The sequence below is a fragment of the Meriones unguiculatus genome, chromosome 2 (genome assembly GCF_030254825.1).
Source record: "Meriones unguiculatus strain TT.TT164.6M chromosome 2, Bangor_MerUng_6.1, whole genome shotgun sequence".
Lineage (NCBI taxonomy): Eukaryota > Metazoa > Chordata > Mammalia > Rodentia > Muridae > Meriones > Meriones unguiculatus.
In genome coordinates, this window is record NC_083350.1 from 158,599,185 (window position 1) to 158,618,695 (window position 19,511).

The 19,511-nt window shown below is 50.3% G+C and overlaps 1 protein-coding gene across 1 annotated transcript in view; it reads right to left on the reverse strand.

Annotated features, from left to right (window-relative positions):
• Positions 1-3,193: 3,193 nt before the first annotated feature.
• Positions 3,194-19,511, reverse strand: part of Maml3 (mastermind like transcriptional coactivator 3) — a 403,303-nt gene continuing 386,985 nt past the window's right edge. The window contains exons 3-5 of the mRNA XM_060378296.1: positions 12,610-12,855; positions 7,411-7,495; positions 3,194-6,140 (exon numbers count right to left, since the gene is read on the reverse strand). Of these exons, the coding sequence (XP_060234279.1) occupies positions 5,140-6,140; positions 7,411-7,495; positions 12,610-12,855 (1,332 nt within the window). The 3' untranslated portion in view covers positions 3,194-5,139. The remainder of the gene's footprint in view (positions 6,141-7,410; positions 7,496-12,609; positions 12,856-19,511) is intronic.

Consider the following 19,511-nt stretch of genomic DNA (forward strand, 5'->3'; position numbering starts at 1 on the left):
GTAGGTATTTTAATGACAGGGTGGGTAGGGCAGGGAGGGCTCTCTGCCATTGCATGTTGAGGTGCTGACAGGGGACGTGGTCATAGGCACATGATTTGCTCTGAAATGACTCCCAAATTACGCATAAGAAGTACTTACGGCAAAATAGTAAGCGCAATTAACCTGAGCTGATGACTGGAGATACTCTCTCTGCTTCCCTGATGGTTAGCAAGTGTTTGAAGTTTTAAACTCTTAAAGAGAAGTTGAAACAAACAAATGGATTGGGGCTGGAAAGTTTATTTTGTTCTGTGTTACAGAAGTGATGGGGGCATGGTGGCTTTGCTGGACACGTCAGTGTTGGTCTGTCCCTGATGGCCTGTGCATGGGCAGGGACATGAGGGCTCCCTGAGTCTGTGGATCCTGCAGTAATCCCTGCCACTTGTTACTAGACGTGATACGGGCACCCATGGCAGCTGGGCCGTAGAAGCAGAGTAAGTGCCTCATGCCCTTTGAACTGAACAACAGCCACAAAAGGAAGATGATGAAAGGAAGACAAAAAAAAAAAAAAAAAAAAAATCACAAAGAAACCGAGAAGTTAAGACACGGGTCACATAGAGTCTGTTCCTTCCCAGAAAACTTTCTCCCACTTTGTTTCCAGGGTTGGACATCAAAATATGTCCAAAGGTCAGAAAAATACACATCATTTGTGTGTGTGTTGTGCTTCCCCTCCCCCCCTTGTCTCAGACACACTCTTTGAAACAACTCACCTGAGTCTGGGAACTTTCCTTAATCCACGAAGAAGTTACACATGTCTCATATTCCCAGTGACTTCCTAGGAGTCTAGAAATGCTCTCTCCCTCCCCTCACGGCACGCTGGCTGCTCCAGTGATGTCACAGCACCCGGAAGATCACACGTGGGGCTCAGTGTTTTTTTTTTAAAGATAAGGTTTTACTATGCCAACTAGGCTAGCCTTACACTCAAGAGAGAGCCACTTGCTTCTGCTGGGATGAAAGGGGTGCGCCACCACGCCCAGCAAGAGAACGGAGAGCTGGTTAGCGGGACAGTGCTGCCTGGGCGTGGATCTGAACCGCGCACAGGAAGGAGGAAGGCAGACTGTAAGAGCCAGCTCTCCAGCTGTCACACCTACGGTGCAGGTGGCCTCGGGGCGTGGCTGCTGCCATAGCAAGGGGTTGGACGGCATCCAGTGCCCCCGGGTCCAATGACTTCAAAAGCCCTGGACCCCTCCTGAAATCAGGAGACTACTTTTCACATCGAGTCTTGAAACACAGAATCTTTAAGAATCAGCTGGTACCTCCGGTCTTGACTCACAGGCTCCATCAGTTCTTGGCAGTTGCCAGACTGGCGTCTACAAGAGTCTTGTAGAATCCTCTTAGGCACATGGTAGACACCTGTGAAATGTCTGCACATGAACTTCATACCACACATTCAGTTTTATCTTAATAAAATTATAGATTTATTTATTTATTTATTTATTTTAAGAAGAAAGGTATTCCACTCACCCAGGGCCCAAGAGACTTTAGTATACATTTTAAAGTGAGGGGTCATTATTCTTGTCGGAGCTTCATGTTTTTACCCTGTAGTAACTCCCTCTCTCATTCTCCCTCTAACCAAAACAGACTGAAATTTACCATCCCGTTATCTGGTAGAGTCTGAGTGGGTATAGGGGCTAGCCCAGTGTCAGGCTACTTTCTCTGCAGCACTGTCAGCTAGGCTGGAAACAGCCGGCTCTGGGTGGGGCTGGCCTCTTCTTTCACAATCAGCTTCGCTCTTTCTCTTGGCTTATGTATATTGAAACTCACCTTTGTTTTGGAACCTGCTCTACTGATGACTTTTCCTGTGGCCTGTTTTCCTTTCTAACTCAGAGTTTCGAAACATGGCATTTTGCCGTGTTTTAAGTTTATTGAGGTGCCTTAGGGCAGGTCTTCTCAAAGTGGAGAAATGGATTCCTATGTATGGGTATATTAACAAAGGGCTCGAAGGAAGAGGAAGAAAAAAGAAAAGAAAAGAAAAGAAAAAAGAAAAGAAAAGAAAAGAGTGGGTCATCAGATGGAGAATGGGAGGAAACCAAGGAAGGGGGCCCTTTAAGCCAAGCCCTCGCCTCTTCCCGATCCTGCAGTGAGCTTACAGCATCATTCAACCCCGGAGTTTGTCTAGACAAATGAACCAGCCTTTTATCATCCTGCAGCAGTGAGTTATTGGCTAGTGTTGCCAGAGGAGTACCAACGGGAGGCATGTTCAGCTCAGGGTGGGCATAGCGAAAGCTGGCTCAGGCCTCGCTTTGATGCAATGTGGGCTAGCGAAGACCAGGAACACCAGGAAGTGGAGATGTCAGAAATGCAGCTGTAGGGGGCAAGACTACTGAATTGTTTCTCCCCAATACATTCCTGCATTCCCCCCCATCTAATTTTAACTACCCATTTTCTTTTCAATATATTTTTATACGTTTATTTGTATGTGTGTGTGTGCACATGAGCGTCAGTGCTCATACAGAGGTCAAAGGACGACTTGCTGGTTGAATCCTCTCCTTCCACCATGTTGGTTCAGCCTGCTTGGTGGCAAAGGGCCTTTACCCAAAGAGCCATCTTGCTGGCCCTGCTATTTTCTGAGTGCTCTGGCTGAGCCACTTTGGAATTATTCTGCTCCTGGATCTATAAACAGTTCTTCGTTTCAGACCTTCTTCCCCCCTCTTGCCACATCCCTCAGGACGTGCTAGTAAATTCAGAAAGTCTCCGCTGTGTGGCCGAATTGAAAAGGCTGAGAGCAGTTGATATCTACTGTCAAGTAATTGCTTAAATCTTGACATGACAATTCTGACAAAGGACCCTGCAGTTAGTCCACTAAAGCCCAGGGATGAGACATCTGCCTAACCGACCCTGGAACACCGACAGAGAGGACCCTGACGTGAGCTATGCTATGGACTTACTCTCATAGTGACATTTTATTCCCGTTGGCTGATTTCTCTTTGAAAGTGGTGTGTCAACTCTGCTTCTCTTCTACATTATCAGAGTTGTGTGCATTCCTTAAAGGAAATAAGCAAAGCTCGATGTACAAAGTAAAAACAGGAAACTAGAAAAATCTGAATAACATGGACTAATTTGCCATAGGTCATACAGTATAAATCAGTAATTATGTCATCTGAAGCGTAATATTACCTCTTCCGTGATGAGTTAGGGAGGAAATAAAAATACTCTATTTTAAACAAACATTTTATATATATATATATATTTTATATGTATACTTTTTACATATAGTAGACCCAGTGATATCTGTAGCATTGTAAAAACTTATGTACAAATAACTTTTTTAGACATTACATATACATCAGCACCGTAGGAAAAACAAAACAAAACGACCTCATTAAAACCTACCACGCTATCAGCTGGTCCTCCGACTGAGCACTCACGGGAGGCCTTTCAAACACAATGAGCCCCCTGTCTCCACCTCAGGTTTCTTAGCATTGCTTATATATTTCTTTCCTGTACCTGGCAGGAAAGGGTGATAAATTTGTACTCTGTTTTTTCACTTTAATATTTTTTTGTGTTTTTATTTGCTTTTTTTTTTTTTTTTTTTTTTTTTTGGTTTTCACGTGTTTCCACTCCGCTGCCCTCATGGCAGCATACCTCCTCACTGTGGGATTCACAGTCACCTTGCCACCTCTTTGGAGAGGCCCACAGCTTCTACCCCAGTGCCTCTGGCTTTACTTCTGGTGTGAGCAGGTCTGGAACTTGGGGTATGAAGAACAAACCAAGGGCTAGCCTCTCCCTGGCGCTCCACCTCAGCTTTCTACTTCAGGCTCCGGTCTTCTGCAGTAAAATGTGTGTGAAGACATAGAAGAAAGCCAGTTTGTAGGATGGTTGTGTGTGTCTGTGTGTGTGCATGTGTGTGGTTAGGAGGAAGTAAACCCCATGGACAAATGCCACATGACCTCCCAGATGGAGCTGTGGGAGGGGAGAGACAAGGCTTGTGACCCCGGAGGCTGTTCATTCCTTAGTTTTCACTTCGGCTGCACAGCCTCTGAAGCGGATTGCCTTTAGGACAGGGGTCACACCTCAGAAGTGTGGGCGTGGCTCTCATGAACCTGCAGCTCTTGTGGGTGCAGCCCATCCTGACTTTCCACACGGTGGAAGAAGATTCCAGTTTTGGCCTGGATGCGCCGGGCGCTGTCTATATTCTTCTTGCATTTACTCTGACTCTGCCCTGGCGCTTTACTTCCTGGATGGTCTGTAGGGAGGAGTGAAGGCCGGCAGGCTGGCGGAGGGGCCAGGAGGGGCCCAGACAGTGGTGAGGGTGGAAGAGGCCGGGCCGGAGGCACTGAATTCAGCAGGGGTCTTTCCGCCCTTCGGCCATAGGCTGATGAAAACCAGCTAGATGTGTCCAGCTGGATGAGGATTCCAGGATCCAGCTCAACCTGGCCACCATGGCCCCCGGCAGAAGCTGACGGTCAGGGCTTCTCGCTGGGCCCTTCTAAAGCAGAGTTGGCTATCTCGGTGAGGCAACGCCTTACCATTCCTGAGGATCATCGCTGGGCAGGAGACACATGGGCCTGAAGGAGCCTGGCTTGTCTCCCTAGGGCCAGCGCAGGGGAGTTCCTGCCTCCCACTCCAGTAACATGTCTGCAAGTATACACCTCTTTCCAAACAGCATCTAGAGCATTCCGACCGACCTGTGCACAGGGCCTGCGTCTGCATCCTCTGCTGGCCCTTTTTTTTTTTTTTTTCTTTTTCTTGGCCGAAGCTCCATCTCTTATCTCCAAAGCTGAGGTCTCGAGACCTGTGGCAGGAAGGCCTAAGGGTACCTCATCTTGAGCCATAGTCCCTCTGGGCCGGAACAGCTCTTTCTGGACCAGAAGATCCCAGCGGTGCTTAGCAGAGGGGCTGCCTGCCTTGACTTCCCCAACATGCTCGCCACATCCCTTCCCGGCAAGCAGGTATCTGCATGGACTCTCTGCTTGATCCCTCTGTGGAAGTCAGGTGGAACAATGCCCCACGGAGCTGGGGATCGACACCTGGACCTTCTACTGTCAGCTGGATGTTGTTTTCTCAGTTTACGTGGGTCAAAAAAAGAAAAAAACAAAAAGACAAGGATGGGTCACCATCCTGTTTCTCTTTCACCTTGTGAGGCTCGTGGGCCCCTCCTGACTAGGGGTTACCAAACAGTTCATCTAGCTCTTGCATCCACTCATCCCCCGGGCCACTCTTGATGATGGAGTCCACGAGGTCTGTGCTGTCTGGGAGGCCAGGGAAGGCTGCCCCGGCACCCTCACCGCTATAATTGTATGACATGTCCTGAGCAGGGTTCCGCTCATAGGCCTGGCCCTGGTTGCCTGCAGCAAAGCTGCCACCCGCCATCGGCTGCTGTGCCGGGGGCTGGCTGAATGCCGGCATGCCAGGGACACCCTGGCTCAGTCCCGACATGACCAGTGGCCTCACCTGGCTGGCACCTTGCTGTCCTGCCAGCGGCGGCATCATCGGCCGCCCCATAGCCGCTGGGTTGAGGGTTCTCACTGCGCCAGCGTTGGCGTCCATGACTGACTGGCTCAGTCCCTGTGGGAAGTGCTGCTTGGTCAGTCTTGGCTGACCAGCCTGAAGTGGGTAGCTGGCGCCATTGTTGAACGGTCCCAACTCTCCACTAGTCCTCCCAGGCACTCCCTGCAAGCTCCTTTGTTGCCAGCTTTGCGCTCCTTGCTGGACCGTTCCCATGACGCTCTGAAGCCTGGGTGGGCCTTGGGGCCTGGGCAAAGCCTGGCCCACGGGTCCTTTCAGCTGCTGGTGCTGCTGGGGAAGAGCCGAGTTCACCAGCATGCTCTGACCGAAGCCACTCACCATGCCTACCCCTTGGCTAGAGGCCGGCTGCCTGGGCCCCTGGGCTTGGCTGTGTGGGATACCCATGGCGCTTTGGTTGGAGTGTTGCAGCATTTGGGTCATTCCCGTGTTCATGCTGTACATTCCCGGCTGGCTGGTTGGAGGGGCGCTGTACGGAGCCAGTCCTATCTCTGACTGGGCTGCTGCTGTGGCCATTGTCCCTGGGTTCTGGGAAGGTCCCATGCCCATCATGCCTGCATTCTGTGCCATCAACCTTGACGTTCGCATGCTCTGGAGGGCTGCCTGGTTTCTCACGGCTGCTATGTCCTGGGGTGAGCCTACAGAGAGAGAAAGGACAGCCATCACCCACTGTTCTCCACATGGATATGTGAGATATTGCCGGAATCTTCCTTGGGAACGACAATCCCGCATATAAAAGGATCTACTGCAGTAATAAATCTCCATAAAAAGGTCATTACTTCTAATGATTATAACACATGAGTTGTGAAAATTTTGCAAAGCACTGAAAAGTACAACGTCAAAAATTAAAGTCACCTAAATCCCAGCTTCCAGAGAAGATCCCTGCCAACTCTTATTTATATTTAAATAGACACAGAAAATTGAGGTCATGCCCTGGTGTTCTATTTCTTCACATTTCAGATGCAAGTTATTTCCTTTTCTGGGTATTATGCCATCAAGTCAGTGGGATGCCATCTCTTTGGGCTAAGTTGAGTGTGGTGGTACCTGCCTGTAAGCCTATCAACTAGGAGGACAGGAAGGCATGAAGATTGAGAGCTCAAGGCTGGGCAGTGAACTCCAGGCTGGCCTGAAGCATATAGTGGGATTCTATCTCGGAAAGGAGGCACAGGATGAAGAAGAGAAGAGGAAGAATTCGTTTATTCACTGCATATTTTCTTTGTGGAGTTCAGTTCAGTAGAGAATCCATTCAAAGAATAGATTCAACTTTTTTTTTTTTTTTTTTTGGTAGGACTTGAGGTAAAAGGTCGTTACCACTGCCTTCAAGCTCTCTGACAGGTGAGGCATATTTCAGATCCACCCTGCAGCTCTCCACGAGCTCTGGAGTCGCTGCCAGTGCCTACAGCTAGAAAAAGAAGCCGTTCTGTCTCACGTTGCTTGGCAGAGAAGCTCATGCCTTTCGGTAGCAAAGCCCACCTTTTGGATTGGCAATTGCTCTGCACCTCCCCTCCTCTCCTCCCTCCCTTTGTCCCCCACCCACCTCCCTTTTCCTCTTCTCTCTCCTCTGACTGTCTAGCCAGGCAAACAAGACTGCTCCTGGGGCCAGCAAGTAGCCTGTCCTTACAGGCTGTTCAACTATCAAAACACTCTGTAGCCTTGACAAAGGAAAGCACTCAGTCTCGCTACTACACCCTGCCCTGGGCTGGCCAGCATGTCTCCGTGACCACCAAGGACCCGAAGGCTTAACAGAGGTCTTCCGGAAATCCTTGGTTGTTGCTCCTTTAGCCGGCCAGGTGTTCGGTTCATCCGTCACTACCCGGATATAAACACACGGAAGGGAATGGTGCCGTCCACAGACCTGCACACACTTTACAGCGGGGATCAGGGCCAGCGGGTACACGAGGGCCTCACCTTGGAACTGATTGACCTGCTGCACTGGGTATGGATTCCGCTGCTGCTGGAGGTGCTGGCGGGGCAGGTGCGGCTGCTGTAGCTGCTAGAATGACAGGAAGACAAGAGGCAGGAGGTGAGGCAGGAGGAGCACACAGCTGCCTGCCTGCCAGCTTTGACAAGGCAGGGCAGTAGTTTTTTCTCAACAACTGAGTTTTGTGTGGCTACAGGCAAGGGCTGCACAGAGCAAACAGTGAGTGGATTTTCACCAAGTGGAAACACCTAGGAAACTCGTGCCACCCTCAGAGCTGGAATCAGACACTGCTAGAGGCAGCCACTCCTCTCCCTGGACCCAGAGCACCATCAGCTTAACTGTGGGCCCCACAGACTCCTTCTTGCTGCCACTGACAGGGATTCATACAGCGTGTGTTCCGTGCCTGGTTTCTTACATTTCCCACGAGACTGGTGCAGTTCCTTCATGCCAAGGTGTATGCTTCATCTTCTCTACCAAGTAGTGTTCTGTCCTATGGACATACCACAGCGTACTCATTTAGACGGTCTTTTAGGGGGGTTCTAGTCTGGCGCTGTTGCAGGTGCCACCGCCGTGACACGTTTTCTGGTGACATTTGCTTGTATTTGTGGTGTCTGACTTGGTGGCTCATGCGCCGAGTGAAGCAATTTTAAATCTGACCTTCCAACATTAGCCCAACTGTTTTCCTTGGCACAATGGGGACCTGGCTCAAAGGGACAAGCAACTGCTTTTTAATGACCTAAGTAGATACCGTAGGTATAGAAGACTCCTTTGGGACTATATATGTGTGTGTGTGCATATATGTTAATCTTATTCCCATGAAGTCACACTGCCTGTACAATACATGCCTACAAGTGAAATACTTTAAATCTGCTGTCCTGAAGCAATCATGGGGGATTCCTCCGATTCTGGGAGTCAGAGGGCCTTTTAGTCTTCGTTCTTTGACTCGCGGGGCTCCTAAGCCTCCAGCATCATTACCAACCTGCTGGGCAGGCTGTTATGATCCTTATAATGTGCAAAAGAGAGAGACACAAGGGGACAGGGAAAGAGCAGGGACCAGGCTTTGAGCTCTCGGTTGGCCATCAAGCAGCCACGTGACCTCAAAGCCACTTAACCTCTTTCCTGTGGCTGCTGAACATTCATTAAGTACTTTTCCTCTGCGAGGGCCAAAAAGAACATGCAACCAGATCCCTGCTCTTTAGAGCGTTCATTATAAAAATAACACCCACTGGCTACTTCTTACCACCTGAGTTTACTCTATTTTCTCTCTCATGTTTGTTCCTGGGCAGATCTGTAATTTTCTGTTTTTCTTTCTTTTCCTCCAAAAGGCCAGCCAGCGTTCTGGCATCCAACGGAAAGAAACAAACAACAAAACAAACCAAACCAAAACAAAAACCAAGAACAGCCTCTGCCCTGTTGACCCTGCCTGCGTGTCTACCGTGGGAGTCTACAGAAAGAGAGACCAACCAATGCAGAGACCATTATGAGTGCAGGCCAGAAACCACGTGAACCTTCCAGGCAACAATGCAAGGATGTTATTGGGAGTAAGGTGAGCGTTCAAACGTTCCTCCTGGCCTGGGGAGATAGCTGAGTCAGTAAAGTAATTAATGGCCTTAGAAGCATGAGGCCCTGAGTTCGAGTCCTACAGCCTAGGTAAAAAAAACAAAAACTCAGGCATAGTATCATTCCAAGGCTGAGGAGGCAGAAGCAGGCAGCTCTCGGGCCAAGCAGTCCAGCCTACTTCGAAAGCTCCAAGTCAGGGAGACACTCTGTTTTAAAAAGCAAGGTGGACAGTGCCAGAAGAATGCTATCTGTGGCTGATCTATGACGCACGCGCACACACACGCGCACACACACACACACACACACACACACACAGAGTTTCTCCTTGCCAAACTTCCCAGACAGCAGACAAGTTTCCAGGAAGGAATAAGTCTGCAGTATGCCTGGAGTCAGGATTCTCTATTTCCCTTCTCCATCTCCATCTTGCTAAGTTTGTGGTCTCTCCCTCCCCAGCTTCAGTCTTCCCGCCTGTGATGGACGGGACTTCATAATCTTGATTGTTTATCCAAGGCCTCAGACGGGAAGTTCAACCTTTGTGAATGGATGAGAGCAGACAGGCTATGTACTTGTTGAGGATAAGGTGGCCGCCTCGGCTCCCACCTGCTTTTAACTTTCTTGGCTCTGACTGCCATGTCACCTGAGTTCCTGAAGATATAGGCAGGATCTCAGCTCCCTCTGTTTTCCCTCATGTGGCCTTTTGGGAAACACCCCCTGTTTCCAATACATTGTTTCCAGAACTGCAAGTGCTAGGGCATGTTCAATGCTGTAGAGACTGTGAAAAATCACAGAGTCAGCGTGGTGCTGATGTGACAGTCAATATTTACTCTCGGGGCTGGGGGTGCGGCCCAGTGGCAGCACACTTTCCTAACGTGTGCGCGGCCCAGGGTTTCCTCCGAGGCGCTAACAACAACGGCAAAGAGAGCTCAGCAGAAAGCTGAGGGCATCCTACCTCGGAGGTCCCTGGTCACCCCACTCTCAGCGGCACTCGGGGCACAGGCAGGTGAGACCATGCCCCGACACAGATGGCACATGGGCTGCAGCTCTTCTACAACCCCTGACGTTGTCATCTGGCCTACAAGCCATTTCCATGCACGCTCGGGCAAAGCAGTTTCCTAGGGACTTGGCATACTCTATCTCAAGCAATCTTTAAGACGGGTAAATTATGCAAGCCTCACCTGCTAGGTGAGGCAGACCGGTTCTTTAAAATGTGTGTGTGTGTGTGTGTGTGTGTGTGTGTGTGTATGTTGCATACCAAGGGTACAGACAACCGCTGGTGTTTGTCCTCACCTTCTACCTTGTTTGGGATAGGGTCTCTGGCTTGTCTCTGTATATGCCAGCTGGCGGGCCTAGAAACTCTGGTCTCCCATGGCATCGTAGGAGTCCTGTGACTAAGGATGGGCACTACTGCCCCTGCCTTTAAAAACACGAAGATGCTCACAGAGCAAGCACTTTACCCATCTCACATGATTTACTTATTTGTTCAAAATCATATCGGAAGTGAAAGGACAGACAAGCCCTGGCCCTGAGACAGGTGGTTTCAACTTGGTCCCTCATCATCCGTACAAACAGTTGCTAAGGCAACTCAGACAGTTTCCTGTGTCCTCTATGTTTTCCAGGTTAGTCCCATCTCGCCATGATTTGGAGGGGTTTCTGTGTTGTCTCCGAGTCCAGACCAGTGGGTTCGGCATACCTCTTCCTGCAATCTCCCACCTCCCTTTTCGATCCTCAGGGCTCGGCTGGCCAGGCTGCTCTGACTCCTTCTGTGCCTCGGCTGCAGCCCATGTGCCAGACATAATTTCTCAGGGCACCAGGCACACCTGAAAATGTCCTGGGCTTGGCTGGGGAGAGATTTACAAAGCCCAGAGCCCCTTAGCAGCTCCATTCGTCACTGCCGGAGACATATTAGCACAGCTCCTTGTCACACACCTTATGCAGGGTGAGAGGGATAGAGGTTTGTTTGTCCAATCGCTGCCAGGTGGCTGACTGACCTTGGTAAGAAGGAAGATAATTACATGGCTGTTGAGGAACAAAAGCAAAAAATGAGGGACATAAGCAAGCCATGCTCGACAGTCCGCCATCCCTCTTTGCAGGGTGGCTGGTGTTATTTGTAACTGCTGTTTTTGGTGCACAGGGGCCTTGGTGTGCCTGGAGCCTTCTCGGTACCTTGATGAGGAAATGCCAGAATTCTAATTCTATTAGGAACAAGTGTGAACAAGAGCCAGGGCTTTGGTGCTTGTGGTGTGAGAGGCCCACCTGTGTGTGACACAGGGCCTGCCCGCTCCGTGGGACACCCTCAACCTTCCCCCCCAGGGCATGGCCTGTGGGCAGACTCAGGCCAGTCCTTGGGATAACACCCAATCAGGTTCCAGCTTCTAAAAACAGAACAAATCAAAGGCTAGAGGGGCGGTCTGCAGGGAAGGCTTTCTTCCAGAGCTGGAGGGATTATATCTCGGAAGAGGAGGCCTAAGGTAAATGTGTGTTTGTGCTAGGCCTTCGCAGATTTCCCAAGCGGTAGGAAAAGGTGTCGGGGACTTTCTCCAGGTGCGCCGTCTTCACGATGCCTGTTCAAATTCCCTGATAGTCCTGTGTGGCTTACTGCACTGTTCCCAGCTGTCTCGGTGAGGGTTCTCTTCCCGTGAAGAGACACCATGACCACAGCAACCCTTGTAAGGGAGAGTGTTTAATAGGGGCTGGCTTACAGTTGAAGAGACTTAGCTCGCTATTCGCCATGGAGGGAGGCATGGCAGCCTGGCGGCAGACATGGTGCTGGAGAAGGAGCTGAGAGTTCTACATTTGGATCCGAAGGCAGAAGAAGGGAACTGTGCCACAGCGGGCGTAGCTTGAGCATAGGAGATCCCAGAGGGACACACAAGGCCTCTCCTCCTAATAGCGTCACCATCTATAGCCAAACATTTCAACACGTGAAACCATAGGGGCCATTCCTATGAATATTTTTTTCTGTTTGTGAGTGTGAGAGAGAGAGAAAGAAAAGAGAGAGAGAGAGAGAGAGAGAGAGAGAGAGAGAGAGAGAGAGAGAGAAAGAGAGAGAGAGAACACATAGTTTCATCCCTCATAGACCTCATTTTATGAGACAGGACCTCACTGGTCTGGAGGTTGCTGGTTTAGGAAGGGTGACTGGCTGGCTAGCAAGCCCTAGAGATTCGCCTTCCCAGTGGTGGAACAATGATGGAGTATGGCCATGCCTGGCTCTTTACACAGGTTCTACAGGTGAAATAAGGTCTGTATCTTCCTGGCCCATTAACTATTCGTATTATTACTACTTCACGTAGCAATATCAGGGCCTGTGGTGACTGTGGGCTAGTCCCTACCACATGCTGTACCAGCAATCAGGAGAAGGGGAGTCAGGCATGAGCTGGAGAACCGTCTTCAGGAAATGGACCAGCGCACTGATGGTCGACGCCTGTCTTTAAGGAACAAACCGATTCACTATGGGAGAAAAGCCCAGCTGGTTGAAAAGGTGCAGATTCCACAGGTTCTTCTACGCTCCTGTGAAGGGCTGGTCTATATGCACGTTGACAGGGACACTGATGACTTTCTCACCAACGGCAGGTGCCAAGTCAGTGCTGGCCGAATTGATGGCTCGTGCCCTGGGGCACTCGACCTACCTGCTCGGCCAGGATCTGCTGCTGTTGCTGCTGCTGCCTCTGCTCCCGGAGGAATTGCTGCTTCTGATGCTCCATCAGCTGGGCTCGTTGATCCAGTAGCATCTGCTTCATGATGGCTGCCTGGGGCTGGCTGCCTAGGAAGCCGAGACCCCCAGGACTGGCTCCGGAGACCATGCTTCCCGACCCCGGGGGCACAGAGTTTTGCATGGGGCCTGTGTTCCGGGGAAGACCAACTGCATGCTGCTCCTAGAGAGACCGGAAGAAAGCAGGTTAGAAATTCTGCTAGGACGCTGCCATGTCCCGGGAAACTTCTGGGAAGGGGAATGTGGCAAAGATTATAACTGGGAGATTCCAGGGGTCCTGGGCAGTGTACCTCCATACACCTCCATAGAAAGCATCTTGTTGTCCTCACCGTGGTAGAACTAGAGTCTACAGGGCAGGAATAGTAACAGAGCTAGGTCTGGGAAATGGGAGGCCAGTTCGTCTGTTTCAGATGGGATGGTGCGTGGCCGTGCCCTGGGATTACAACACTCTGCTTCTCTAAGGAAGGAAATACCCTCAGGCTGGGCTCACCATAAATCTCAAAGGCGGTACCCACCCTTGCCTTTCTTCAGAACCCTACTGCTCACTGACTACTTTGCCAGAAATGGACGTCTCCGGAAACAGGAGAGCCCTACTTGGAAGACACATACTGCTGCTGTGGGTTAGCAAATGACCTGATGCTGGATGTTAGTTTAGCAAACCAAAACACCCGCTTTTGTGCGTACATGTGTTTTAATTCATTTCGCGAGTGCACTTTAAATTCTGTCACACAGAGGTTTGATAGTAGGAGCCAGAAATGTATTATTTTGGCCAAAGGTTATATAATCTCAGGAGAGACTTCCTGGTTAGAGAAAGGGGTTCAGTTGGTGGGGGAAGGGCACAAGAAGATAATGGTCAGGAAATACGATCAAGGTGAGTTATAGACATGGAATGAGAAACAATACATTTTAAAAAGCTATGTAATCTCCTAATCCCTTTAAAAAAATAGAATTGTGTCTCCTGTGTCTGGGATAATTTCAGCACCAGGGACTGACTGGATTGAGACTCTTGATTCTATAATGAATTGTCGGAGAGTTGACAGCAACTTTTAAGGACTGACCCCCAGGGGCCAGGGGTAATGTAAATAGCTACTCCAAGGGCTATCTGGGGGGAACGCCCTCAGAACGGAAGTCTATGCAGCTGGACCATGGAGGCTACCAGGACAAGAGGCTAACGGGCACAGAAGGTGTGTGGACAAACAACTCAGTTTCTAGACACTCTGTCAACCCACTGGCAACGGCAAAGGCTTTCTGAATGCTCTGTGGGGACAACCCTTCCTTCTGATTCACTGGTGTCAAGCGACCGGAGCACAGGAGGCACTCAGTAAAATGGCGCTCACCTGAGGCATTCTCATGAGGTCTGATAAGAACCCACAATCCAAGCTGGATTTTAGTCTATCCTCCCCTCTTGAGTCGCCACTGTTTTGAGATAGATGTGGTTGATCAGGCTGGCAATTTTCTTTCAGAGCACGGAGATAAGATTACGTCTGCCTCTCCGGGGCCAGTTTGGGGTCGGCGCCCCGTAAGCCAGGGCTTGCTGACCCCTGCTTCACTCTTCATCTGGTACTGACCCAGACAGGTTGGGGGTCCTTTCTGGTGACCCATGCTGCGCCTCGGCTCACTCTGCCTCCCTGCACCCAAACAAAATGGGCTAAGCAAAACAAAGCAAATCGCTTCTACTGGCCCAGAAACAATAGCCGAGGGAGACAGGGTTGGTTTGTGTAGCTGTTCAGGTTCCACCACTGACAGGATGGCCCCTAAGAGAGCCAGAGTGCTGACGTCAAGTCCACTTTGGTATTCTCTTCACTCCCTCTGGCCTCCCCTGAACTATGAGTCCACAGTGCGAAGCACACATATCAGAACAGTCTGTTGTCTACATATGAGCTGTTTTTTTTTTTTGTATATGTACTGGATAGATAATGTTATGTATATACAGGTGCCCACAGAGGTTTGAAGAGGGCATTGGAATCCCTGAAGCCCGAGTTCCAGGCAGTTGTGAGCCTCCTGCTTTGGGTGCTGGGAACAAACCTCGGGTCTGAGAGGAGCAGTTTGTGTTCGTAACTGCCGAGCCAGCTCTCCAGTCCACGATAGGTGCTTTTATTTACGCACGTTCTCTGCAGTCAGGGAGAGAGCTGTGAAATATTCCTAATGCCACCAGAGGACCTTACACTAAAAGATGAATGCTCTGCAAGGCTGCAGGGGTCTAGGTACATGAGCGATTTCCCTTATCTTCCAGTTCTGCTTGCTACCTGTTTCTAAGCCCCTCCCTTCTACAGGATCAAGCTGTTTCTTGCCTCCTCGGGAGACAAATTGACTGATCAACTTAACACTTTCACAAACGAGTTAACACTGGAGTATAGATGGCCAGCAAGCAAAAGGACAGATAACAGTTCTCCTCCCATGCATTTTCAGTCTGTTTAATATATCCCAGTTTTGATGGAGAGAGACTAGAAGGAAAAATGAGATCCAAGGAAAGATAGCAGTCCCTTTAGCTTGTTTTTGAAAGGGCTGTTCTTTCTCTTCTCTGGTCTTGGTTTCCTTCAGTGCACTTGGAGATTTGATTGCCATGTGACCCCTGCACAGCCGAGGAATGCAGCCAGGAGTGAAGGACTGCTTTCCTAGCCTTCTCTCCGCTGGGAAAATACAATGAGATGGTGTTCATAGACCCAGCTATGCCTTGTCCCTGTGGACACACTCAAGGTATGACCTCTGGGGTTACTTTCGTTCCCCAAATGGCCCTGCCCCCAAAGTTGTTAGGGTTCGAAAGACAGACTACACCACCCAATGGCTAGAACGTTGCCTTCCCAACACAACATCTTTCGGGGCTTTGCAGCAAGCACACAGGTGTGTGTCCCAAAGTGTGAAAGCCACAGTGACTGGCTTTACAAATGAGGCCTTTGCAGGAGGCTGTTTATGTCACAAGGCTTCTTTTACCCTCGAATCGAAGAGGGCTTAATGAGAAATAGGCTGTCAAGTTCCAGGGTTCCAAGCCCCTGCTCTCGTTTCTAAGGAGGACGCACACTGGGTTGTGCAATTAGAGAAAACCAGAGCGAGCTTTCGTCATGCGACATGTGATGCCTGGAAGCCAAATGATGCAGTATTTTTAGTTTTAATTACTGGTTTGTTCGCTACTCCCAGCCCAGCGACCTCCCTTGCTTTCCACCCGGAATCTTAATACATTCTCATCCCCTTGAATCGCTACCTAGACCTTCCTGGCTCTCCAAACACTCTCAGTAAAATAAGGGGGAGGAAAAAGAGATCAAAACCAAAGAGCCTGTCTTACACATGCACCTTCCGCTCCAGGGACAAGAGCTTAACAATTTTCTATGGCTGGAGTGAGGTAGGAGGGTGGAAAAAAAAAAAAACCCAAAACGCTCTAGCTTCCCCCAAAGAGGCAGTTTCCGACTTAAAAAATCAGAGGCGATAAAAATATCTTCCAAGAACAGCTGTTTATTTATAAACCGACTTGTGGAGGAACTTGCTTTCTCCGAAGGGATTTAGTTTCCCCCGAGAACAAGCAGCATTTGGGTGATAAGGGCCAGGGATGCTGCGGGTATGGAAGATCCTTGGTTCCTGGGAAGGATAGGATGCGACATCCTGGGTACCCGGATCCAGCAGACCCTGGGCTTCAGCCTTCTCCAGGTGGCCCCGGGGGCACTCTTCTGAGCAGCTGCCGTTCTGCCGGCAGCCCAGCAGAGGGTGGTGTGAGCCCGAGACGGCACTCCAGGCCGCGCGCTGAGGACCCCCTCCCCGCCCCCGCCCACCGCAGATGGCTTAATCAGGGCTGGGTTCCCCGCCCCGCCCGGGCCGCCGCTGCGGACGTGGAGCCAGGCAGTCAAGTGTTCCTGCGTACAGCAGGTAGCCTGGCAACTGCGAGCATAATACGGAGCAGATGGTGTTCGCACGGCGTGATGGACATCTCACACGACAGCCTGAGACAATCCAGGAATTCCCTGGTGGCTCGAGGCCCTCTTTGCACAAAATGAGTTCTCTCACCATGGCCGCGCATCTTGGGGGTGGGGGGTGGGCGGAGGTCTCTCCCTTACCCACTCTTTGACTGACACTGAACGAAAGAACGGGTTTCTTATTACCGACTTTTCTCCAGCCGGAGGGAAGAGGGCCTTGGGGAGGGGGCAGGAAGAGGACGTGGAGGGAAACCGAAGGACCGGGAGCCGGAGGAGATGCGAGGGGACAGTGGCGGCCGGACCCAGGACCACCTCGCTGTTGGAGGGGACGGGGGGTTCCTCTAGCCAGGGCTGCACAAAGCCTGGGCAGGGAGCAGGGACGTGGCTCACTGTGCAACCGCGTGGCCTACCAGTCGCCCCGATGAAATTTAGGGCTTTCGTTAAAAAGTCCCCCGGGGCGTAATTTAGCCTCTTCAACTCCAGCCTATCTGCTTACAAGTCCTCGGGGTGGCTGGGGCTAGGCGCGCAGGAGTGCCGCGGGAGCTCCGGGCTGCCTCACTGTTGGGTGATCCTAACAAAGACCAGGAGTCGCGGGCAGGGCGGGTGCCCTCCCCCCCCCCCCCGCCCCCCAAGCTCGGCTTTGCGCTCTGGGGCGGACACATTGTTCAGTACCACCGCTCAGCGAGTGCCTGTTAGCCTGGAAATCGCCAGAGGAAACAGCACATGGACAGAGGTAGGGCTGTTGTAGGCAAGGAAGAGTTGGAATAAATCAATAATTGAACAGAGACAAATCCATGTCACACACACACACACACTGAACTGGGTCAAGTAATGGGGGGAAAAATCAACCGATTTTGGTGTAAAATGAATTTTTATCTAAATTGTATGTACCCAAAGACTTCATGTCCAGTAATTAGAGGCTGTCTGCAAAGGCAAGTTTTAAGTTTCTATGGAAGAGGACACCAGCAAGAGTTTCAGTAAGCAGCAGGCGGGACAAATCCATCACCCAAAAGACCCAGGCTGTGACTCCCAGAGACACAGGCAGGCCGTGTCTCCATCCAGAGTCCCTTGAAATGAAGATCACATTCAAAAGCGGTCACTGACAATGAAAACTTTGGAGATGAAAACGCTAAGAAGATGGGAAGCCCCCCCACTTCATTCCGCAGGAGCGCTCTGGGTGCAGCGATGGGCTGCACCCAGAGAGCACAGCTCCTCAGCGTGTGGTCCGGGCTCACCAACGTTAGCACTCCCTGGGAGAGGCAGACATGCAGATTCCCGGTTCCACCAGGTCTTCGGAATCAGGCCAGGTTCTCCAGGTGATGGGGTACCCTGTAGTAGCTGGAGAATTACTGGAGCGAGTAATCCTGGCTGATTGCAGCCTGGTCCTGATTTGATTGCAAACTTGCATTTTCAAAATCAAGCCTGAGTGCAGGCTTGCTCTGGTTTTAGTGCAAAATCTTCCACATTTAGAATAAAACTTCCCCTCCCTGCTCAGGGCTGCTCAGGTCAGTGATATCTGTCACAGAGACCTAAGAATTCTCAAGGGAACCAGGGACCATAACTCTTCCTAGAAGGATGCAGCTGTGCTCTGGAAGCTGAAGGGTAGCCAAGACCAAGGGATTTGGGGGGTGGGGTTGGAGGTTGGGGATGCTCTCCCTTGCTGAACTTCTCCAGGGGAGCATGAAAGAAAGCTGTGGTGTGACAAATATCCCCTCTGGTTCGAAAGGGTTTTCTTCCAGTAAAGAGGAGACCGAAGGGCCACAATAGAAAATGATAAGGAACTTGCGTGAGGAATGAGGCAAAGGCTCTGCTACGTGCATTTACCTGTGCAATCAGACTCATTCGGCTGATTAGATGGCACAGGTCTCTGAGAGGCTGAGGAGCATCTCTGATTGTCCACAGCTGGCGGCGGCATCTTTGGGATCTGAACTTTTCTAGCACCACAACATACACCTGGTCTTAACTGAGCAGGCCGCACAATTCCTCCAGAGAAGACTCTGGAATAAAAAGGGTGACGGGAAGGGAAAGGATAGACCCAGAATAAAAAATAGAAACTATCAGAATTAAAAACAATAAAAATCAAAGGATGAAACTAAATGTGAACACAAAAGACATTTTTTTTATTGTTGCCCGAGACTCCAAATCAGGATGCCTTTGTGTTATCTTCTTCGACATTAAAAAAAAAAAAAAAAAAGGCTGGGGTGGGGGCAGGAGACTAGGCCATTCAGCCGTAAGTGGGGCGATGAAACAAAGTAAATTAAAACCTGAGTTCTCTCTGAAGTCCACCAAGTGTCAGGGCAGAGGGTGGTGGCAATCTTGTATGAATTTCCGCTTTCAAGAATAAGCTTTTTTTCTCTGTGGTGTTGGAAAGAAGCTTACAAGGAACTCCCACCAGAGTCCCCCAACACCTCTGTTTCTAAGATGATTTGAGAAGGTTGCATTGAAAGGTTTGCTTTCAGCCGGGTGTGCTGGCACAAGCTTGTAACAGTAGTACTTCAGAGGCAGGAGAATTACAGGTTGAAGGCTGGCCTGGACTGCGAGGTGAGACGCCTGTTGTCTGTGTAATGTGCGGTGGTTGTGTGCCCCAAGCTTTTCAGTTTTAAGACTGTGACTGTCAATGTAGGAAGTGTTTCGCTCGAACAGTCACAAGTCAGGGCGGATTCTACTACTAAGAAGCTGTTTTCCTGGTGGGGGTGGGGGTGGGGTGACATAGATCTGAGGAGGACTTCAGCTCTTCTATGGGACCATGATTGACACACACCATGAAGACGTGAAAACCATCTTCTGGTTAGTACTGTTATTTCTGGGCTTTTCTCTCTCTCTCAGAGACATACACACAGAAACAGAGACAGAAACACAGAGAGACAGAAACACAGAGAGACAGAAAGAGCAGGGCAGACAAGGGCTGATGTCCGCT